We start from the raw sequence: 9,086 nt of genomic DNA, 5'->3' as shown, positions 1-9,086 counted from the left end.
CTGCCTGTTTTCTTTTTTTTTTTCTTTTTTTTTTTTGTTGCCTGTCTGGTGGAAGTGGGAGAAATAAAATTGGATTTTAATATAAAATAAGCGGAGAGGGGAGAGGAAGTGGGACACGGTATAAATATAAGTATATATATATACATAAATATATATATATGAACTTCTAGACTTAGTTTTTTTTCCTTTTCCCACCCCACTCACCAGATTTTTTTTCCCTTCAGATTTTTTTTGGGGGTTGTTTTTAAATAAAGAGTTGTTTGAAGAGGCATCGTGCTGCTGTGTGGAGTTTGATGGAAGGATGTTTGCGAAGACTAACTGACAGAAAAAGAAGGGGGAGGGCCGATTGGTCTTTTTTTTTTTTTTTTTTGCAAAAACAGCTGCGAACTGGCGTCCAATCCCGAGGCTCACTAGTGCCCTGATGTGGTTCTTTATATTTTCTGCTCCCATCCTTTAGTGCAACAAAAACAAGTATTTCCAAGTTTACACACAGTTCTTTCTCACTTAGTTTGGTTGGAGGAAAAAAATGAATTAATTTTTTTTGTCTCTTTCTGCAGATCTTGTATAATAAAATAAAAATCCACAGCATCTGTTTAAAAATAAATGGGGAAAAAAAGAAGGAGGAAATTTGTCTGTATTTCATCTTGCACGTTGGCACTTAATGTCAGAGGTTTCTCAGGACTGGCAAATGTACATTTTGGTTGTGGTTTTGAGTTGCTCAGTGACTTTAAAGGAACACACACACATGCACGGACATTACCCCCTTGACTTTCTCTTCCAGTTTTTTGTTTTCCAGGGGGGTTTCAATGTCTTACTCAGTCATTCCTCCTCTGAACGCAAACACACACGAGCTTCATCATCTTCTCTCTTGATTGAAACTGTCGACTCCAGGTGATTGGGAGCAGTAACTGCGCTATGCTTGGTAGGGAGCTGCAGACACTTCGAGCCCCACAGGTTTGAGGAATGTGTAGAGACAAAACCAGCATTGTAAGAAACACTTTAAGCCCTATGAATTTCTTTTGTTTTGTTTTTTGGTTTTGTTCCTTTAAAGCACAGATGGAATGCTCCCCTAATAGCGCATAGCTGGCTCTGTAAAGACAACATTTAAGAATTGTATATTTAAAAATATGAACGTGTAAAATTAAAGAGAAACACACGCCTTTGTTGTTGGGTACAGAAGGAGCCAGGTGTCCATATTTCTTGTGTGTAGGGTTTTCTCTTTTTCTTTGCGTTCCTGATGTACCATTGACGATTTTTTTCTGTTACATTTGGATTATTTTTTTCTTTTCAAAACTAACTGCATTGGTTTTGTCTTGTTAAAAAGTGCAGTACAAAGATGACCTGCAGAATCACACCTTAATTTGATCTTTTCCAGTTTAAAATCCTCAGTGTAGCAGCAGTGTACGACAACTATTCCTGTATATTGCCTTTTTGCTGGAAATGTATGTTGAATAAAATTTTCTATAAAAACAAAAACACTGCTGCTTGTCCATACGAGTGCTCGACCCAAAACACTTAAAGGATTAGTTGGACATGTTGGGAAATACAATACCAAATACTTTTTGGGTGGAGAGTTTGATGAGAAGAGTGATACCACTCACATGTCCGTCCATTCAAATTGGAGGTTGCGACCAGTTAGCTTAGCTTAGCATAAACACTGGAAGCAGGAGGAAGCTGCGAGCCTGGCCAAGTCTAAAATGAGCACCTGTAACACTGACCTTTAACACGATATATCTTCTTTGTCAAAAAATACAAAAGTAAAGCTTAAAGGTGCAGTATGTAAGAAGCTAATTGTAGCTGCCATTAGCTAGTTGGTCTGGAGTAGGGGCTCAAAGTGGTATTATGAGAAAGGACGGGCCAAAGGTAGCAGGTAAAATGCTAACATTTGTAAAAAAAAAAAAAAAAAAGACATTTGACATAACCTAAAAAGCCTCATTTCTTCACATCATCTTCATTTTTGTTAATTTTTGAATTTTTTAAAACTAAAATTTTTACATATTGCACCTTTTAAAAATGACAATGCACTGATGTACCCTCATACAATTTTGTGAGTTGGTGAGTAAGGAGAAACATTATGAACTTTGTGAAACACTTTTAACAAGTTCTTTATCTTTTGAGCTTTCTTGTTAATTCTGCAAATTTTCTACATTACGTTCTTTCTTTCTTTCATTGTTCCCGTTTGTCCCGGTGATGTACGCCCTTATTCGCATATAAAGTGATCTGACAGATTTAAAGTGATCTGACAGATTTAAAGTCAGCTGACAGATTTAGAACTGTCCACTTTCGATCTGATCACTCAGGACGGATGTCAATACCAGGTGTGAGCAGGGCAGAGATGGGGCCCATTAGTATGCTAACTTTAGCTAATTAGCACTAAACCCAAATTACAGCTGAGGTTGATAGAAATGTCATTAGTTTTGCAGGTGCGTGGTCATAAACCCAAAATACTGAACATATTCAAACGTTGACCTGATGATGGTGCTAGAGGAAAAGAACACGAGGCCAAAAGACATTATAGTTCATTCTGAGGGGAACCACGGTTCATAACAATTTGTCCAACAGTTGTTGAGATATTTCAGTCTAGAACAAAGTGCTACTTGCTGGGCTAAAAATATAATTTAATGCAGGATTAACTGTCACAGCTCTGCCATTGTTGCTTTGTTATGTAACAAATTGCAGAAAACAGCTGAGGTTCAAAGGTCATTCCTGACCCTGAAAACATCAGTTAACAAACCAGTCTCACACAAGTGATCTTCCCCTAGTTGATGCACTCGTTTTTCTTAAGTTGATGTTTAAAATGAGATTTTTCTGAGAGCTTGAAGGACTTCTCCACCATGTTGGTTTAAGAACTGAGATTGAAAAGAGGACGCTACAGAACAGCCACTAAACAGATACTGAGGTGAGATTGTTAACAACAGAAACAGCAGCAGTAATGTGACTACATTTACTTGTGTACCTAAAATGTGAGGCTTTACTTGACTATTTCCATTTTATGCAACTTTATACTTCTACTCGTCTACATCGCAGAGGCACATACTGTACATTTTACTGCACTTTTAAAACTCAGTGCCTTGTAGAAACAAACCACCAACTTAACCAACAGGTCAGGTGGTTGGCCCTGACCTCTGACCTCTATCAAGCAGGGCAAAGAATAGGACAACATAAACACAGCACGATGCCATATATATAGTCTACTTTTATTAGAGAAATAATGTAATAAAATAGATAATAATAGTATATAACAGAGTCCAAGCATACTCGGTTTCATCCGGAGGAAAATGTGAGAGGAGATGAACAACAACATTTTGCCTGCGTTTTCTTATACACTGTAGGTGTATTATGAAACACTGACATGAACGTTATTGGCTAGAACAAAAAAGCAATCAGACAAAAATCTATTGACAGGCTGCTTTATAAAGAGATGGTCAACAATGTATTTTAAAGGGGCAATATGTAACAATTATCAACAAAATTGGATGATATAACAGTTTTAACAGGCTGTATATTGTTTGGCGGAGATATCTACTGAAGTTAGCATGCTAGCCAGCTAGCTCCGGCCCGTCCTGGCCCAAAGCTCCTCTCCTAGCGGTATGAACACTAACCCCGGTCCCCGAGCTCCCAGTCCAGTGCGGCTGACTGAGCTAACGAGCTAACAGTTAGCAGCAGTTAGCAGTTTGCTCTGGTGATATGCTGCCCCACGGTTGGTTTGAGTATGAATTCAACAGGCAGCTACTTCTTACATATTGCACCTTTAAATATTCCAACACACAGTTTCAAGTGTCCTGATCAGTGGCTCCACCAGCGAGTGATGATGTCATATCATAGTGTAGTGTTGCTTTAATTTTGCATTGTCGTTTGAATTGTGATGAACTCATGTGACACATCTTTGTTTGAAAGTAAATATTCAAATGATTTAAGCAAAATTCAACATTACATTTACAGCCGGCCGCTGTTATATAATATATAAGCTTTTCTTTGAACTTTAGGCTCGCTCAGATTTCCCTTCATCCCTTCATATGAGAAATATAAGAATAGTTTAATGGCTTACACCATATAAATATAACACAAAAGAAGCCACATTGGTCTAATTTCATTCTTGAGTGTGGCAAAACAGTGCCAACACAGGTTTATTGTGCAATAACTGCAGATAAGAAAATATTCTAGGTTGTGCCCAATGCTCTGGTTTAATTTAAAATTGTATTGGCTCGTTTGGTCTGTTTAAATCTTAAAATGAGCTAACACAATTAATTTGATAACGTTTATGTACAGCCTTCATTTTAACAACGTGATGCATGCAGAAGTTTCTGAGTAGGATAATAGTGAAACGTTTTCTTCTGCTCGAATGGGACAAAAGTAATATGGCTTCCAAAAAGTGCATGGGGTGTGCTTGATTTTAAAAAGTGAGCACATGATATTAGAGCACTGAAAACACAGTCTGTTTGCTAACAATATGACGTTTCATCCATAGAAATAAGCTACACCCCAAACGCAGACAATAGTGACAGAATGTTATTTCATATTTCTACGGGTCCATTTCTGCCCTCATGCTCGTCATTTACAGCATTTTTTCTTCTCGACGTGCAGGACTCTGTTGCAGCGGGGGCACGTGTGGTAAGCATCCTTGAAGTTTTTCATGAAGAAAGGGATCAGGCAGCAGCACAGGACCAACCTGCAACACACACACAAACACACACACAGAGTTAGTGTCAAGCTATATGACACAATTTGCTTTGCTCTGACCGTTGTTGTTCACCGGAGGGAGGCTAAATCTTACATTTCATTTCATAAAAAAGCAAGAACCTCCTCGGTGTTACTCATATTTTCTTTGGACCCTCCTTTTTGAAAAAAGATGATATATTAAAGCAAACAAAATAGCTGAATAGGTTAGCTGCTAAAGATGAATACGTATGAACTAGATCAGCTGATGTTAACATAGGCTGGTTAAAGAAGAAGAAGAAAAAAACCTCTCTGGAGACTTGGCAGTTCGATTACTAATGACTACAAATATCCACATCTATCTGGTTCTATGATCTCATGTTGTTGTGGAAAATAAAGCCCTAATGTAGAGACTGGGTTGATGTCCTGCATATGGCCAAAAGCACCCTGATGACCCTTTTGCAATAAATCTCACAAGGCATGAATGAAATACAGTGTAAATCTTGCTCGAGATTTATATTCTATATTTTAATAGTTTTCCCTGGAGCCCCCAAGCAGGTCAATGTGGCCAAGCACGCACTCACCCGCAGCAGATGAAGAGTAAGCACATCAGCCAGGCGTACGTCCCTGCTTTGTAGGTGACGTTGGTCATGACCTGCTGCTGGCAGGAAGTGCAGGTCGTCATGCCGGGAGAAGACCCCAGCGCTGTGTCGTAGCTCACAAACTTCCTTTTGCCCTCTCCAGAATCAAGACCACCTGAACCACCTCCTCCGCCGGTGTACACTGATGGAGAGAGAATGTAAAGTTAACTATGTGATAGAATGAACTCTGTCTGAGGTTTCTGGCGTGTGTTTTCCAGGAAGTGTAACATCAGGTGTGAGTGTACCTGGCGTGGCACTTGAGGCCGTGGGTCTGGTATCATGAGGGTCGAACGGGCTGTGGAGGTGGTAAACCTTAACATCACTCCCCTGGCCTTCAACTGGACAAGGTGAAGGGGAAAGAAGAAGAAAAAAACAGAAGAGGTGAGACAGAGAAAAGATGGAGTCAGTGAGCCAACTTGTTGATGATGATGATGTGTGTGCGCCTGGTGTGCTTGGGTTCACCTGGTAAGACGTAGGGAGAGGGGACATCTGTTTGTTGCTGGGCACTCATTGTGCTGCAGAGGGAGAAAGCAGGACTGTTACAAAGAGAACTCCTCTTATGAAAAGGCAGTCAAGGTAAAATACAATAAACATATCGAACATGTGTCTTTGTGCTGTATGATCACCTCCTCATCACCTCTTGAGACAAATGTGATCTTGCTTTCTGCCACTAGATGGAGCCAAAGCCAGACTGATGGAGCCAAATCTAGACTGATGGAGTCATCTCTCACTGACACATATTCAGCCCAAAGAGGTGAATTAGCAGTCGGAGCAGGGTGTTTATATGCTGCATTGTGTGGATATGTCTTGTCAGTAGATGTGGTGCCCTCCTTATTTTTCTGCCCCCCGCCCCTCAAACATCCTGAGTCCGCCCCTGCACATAAATCTAACTATGTAAATATTTTGTGAAAGCACCAACAGTCACCCCTCCAGTATTGTCACAATATCAATATCAAGGTATCTGGTCAAAATTATTATGATATTTGATTTAGTCACTCAGTCCAAGCATTTGAAGTGCTTTTAGGTGGATTTGAAAATACTGAGATACATATCATGTATCGTGATATAACCTAAAAATATCATGATGTAATTTTAAGGCCTCATCCCTCAGACTAAGACTGAAGCATTGTGTAGATGTGAGTAAGCAAAATAAAATGCATTCTATATACTGCCTGTCTTTAGGCCCCCTGACAAAGAAAAGTCATGTGACTAGTTTGATATAATGATGTCATACACAAAGAAATCTAATTCTTTTGTCTCCTCAATCTCGTCGTCTCTCTTTAAACAAACAAAAACACGGCATGAATAAACATCCCAGTTCTCTGTCTGTCTCTCTCACACACACAGTACACACACTAGTTTGATCATCGTCTAACATCCTCTCTGTATATACATCTAGGTTTCTCTCTTTCTCACTCATAGGAACACACTAACGAACACACACTTGTCTCCAGCCATTCATTTCACGCCCGAGGGTGGAGCCATACTTCATCACTTGTCATGGAAGTTTGCTCTCGGAGAAGATGACAGACTACTTTGTCATTGTGCCACACACACAGGGCCTGCATACACCCATACGTCGGTGCAGGAATGCCACCGGGCTGCATGTCTCTCTCTGTGTCACAGGCTGAGGGTGTGTCGCAGCAGACTTAACAGCTGCGAGAATCTGAAATCTGTCGAGTGAGCTCACCTGGGGTGAAAAACCCTGATATCATGTTGCATGAACGACACAACTGGACAGTGAAGGGCGAACGCTTCACTCCATATACCGTCTAAAAAAACTTGTAAAGTAAATTTTGATTAACCTTAACCTGAAGTGTCAAGGTTCATCCCTACAGCCTGATTCTCTGCAGCAACCAGACACACGTGTGTTTTGATAAAAAGCTGCAACACAAGCTGATTGTCATGAGCGCTTATGTAGAATAACTGGCTGAGTTGCTCTTTCACTCATCGACTCTGTTCCACTGTGCAACATGGGGCGTGTTGGGGTCAGGTTAGTCAGGTAAAGTTCTGTAAAGTTGTTTCCATCAGCCTCAAACTCCTCTTTTTTCCTTTCAGGGAGGAGTATGATTTGTTTGACATGTTTTTTAATCTCAATAAGTGAGAAAAAATATTTTTTGGAGAAGCTCTGCAAAGTGTCAGCGACAGTAATGGTGCTTTCAAGATCCCTGTGTTTGAATACAAAAAAGCTTTAAAAATCCAATCACACTGACACTATAAGGAATAAGGAAATAATAGATACAAGAGCAAACAACCAACTAATGAGAAAAATCAACATAGATAGACAAATAACCTTATATAAATTGATGTTTCTGTCACCAGACAGGACATAAAGCTGCTGATGGAGCCTACAACTGGGTGCGGCTCCTAGAAAATTACATCTGCCACATTGCAGAGATGCTTAAAACCACAAAGGGGGGAAAGTTAGAGGCTGCTGATCAAACAAAGCGTTGTCTGTCAGAGAGGACAGAGGCACATGACCTCAGCTCAGTTTGCTTTCTCTGAAGCTCCATCACGAGGCAGGTGCTGAGGAGTGGATTAATGGAGGATGCATAGGGTGTGACTGATCGAGAAAAACTGGCCCGGTTAATAAAACTCCATCCATTTATCTAAGAAACCTTACAAAGCGAACTGATGAGTCAAGTCGGACGTTTAGCTGACTACCTGGTGTAGCTAACTGCTAATATCAGCCTTTAACTTACCACTGTTGTTAAAAGAGCTAATCATCTACAAACTGATCTGTTGAGTTCAGTGAAACTTACTCTCGGTTAACACCCTGAGACACATTTGAATCATAGGTGTGGCCAGACTGTAAGCACCACCTGTGCTGGTCAAACCTGACTGCGTGAGCGAGAGACAGAGAGGAATGTTCGCGGTCTACCTTCATGATGCATTTTAATGATCAGATAACAAAGGACGGGGCAATTGAAACATGGAAAATGACCCTGTTAATCACTTAACACTTCAGCGACAGAGACATGGAGATAATCCAGCCACTGTTGGGAAAAACTGTGACTGACACCCATTCAGGAAAAAATCCACTGAAGATACTGGGTGGGTAACATGATCCTCACGCCCTGGACTGTGTTTTTATTAACTTATTTTAAGAAACACAAAGACATACTATATGAAGTTAAAACAATAAAGTAAATTCAGGATTTTAAAGTGATTATATCGAGTTGGAAGTTGTTGTATGTGGTTGTATTACAAAGATAAAAGCAAACAATTCTAGGATAAAGGAAAAAAGAAAAAATGTTTTGCCCACTTCAGTCAGATCTTTTGTGTCCAGTGTGATGTTGGAGAATAGAGTATCTCTTAATTCGGTGCGCCGCTTTGTTTCTGGCCCCTGAATTGAGCATTTCCTGTCTCTAATTTATTTATTACAACTTTTGTATGTTCTTTTACTTCAAAGTGTATTAATTCACAACTATCCAGCACTTTAAGACATGACTGCATCCCAGCATCACAATCATGTGTCCCTGCTCCCATGTATAGCATTGCAACTGGGCAGATTAGCAACAAAGCTAACATTTTTTATCTTAATCTGACGGCACCAAACATACCAACAAGTTGTATATGAAAAACCCATTTTATCTAAAGTGTTTCTCTCTGTCAGGTCGACTGTTACTGCTACAGATCTTAACATTCTGGCTGCAAGAACTACTATTAAAGACAGCTAAGGCTACTTCTACTGATCACCAAGACCCACGTTGTGAACCAGTTAACATGTCAACTAAGCTTTAACCTAAAGAAAGCTAAAGAAACTATATAAACTAAAACTTGCATTAC

General features: G+C 39.9%; 1 protein-coding gene across 1 annotated transcript; it reads right to left on the bottom strand.

Moving 5' to 3' along the window:
- Positions 1 to 4,551: 4,551 nt before the first annotated feature.
- On the bottom strand, positions 4,552 to 5,808 carry litafd (LITAF domain containing). Its single transcript, XM_073493639.1, has 4 exons — positions 5,760 to 5,808; positions 5,543 to 5,635; positions 5,241 to 5,439; positions 4,552 to 4,669 (listed from the first exon to the last, which is right to left on the bottom strand). The coding sequence occupies exons 1-4, from the start codon at positions 5,806 to 5,808 to the stop codon at positions 4,552 to 4,554; spliced, it is 459 nt and encodes a 152-aa protein (XP_073349740.1).
- Positions 5,809 to 9,086: the final 3,278 nt, after the last annotated feature.

Source organism: Pagrus major, chromosome 23 (assembly GCF_040436345.1).
Source record: "Pagrus major chromosome 23, Pma_NU_1.0".
NCBI classification, from domain to species: domain Eukaryota; kingdom Metazoa; phylum Chordata; class Actinopteri; order Spariformes; family Sparidae; genus Pagrus; species Pagrus major.
Note: the sequence above shows the minus strand (reverse complement) of the source record. Positions and strands in the feature narration are given on the sequence as shown.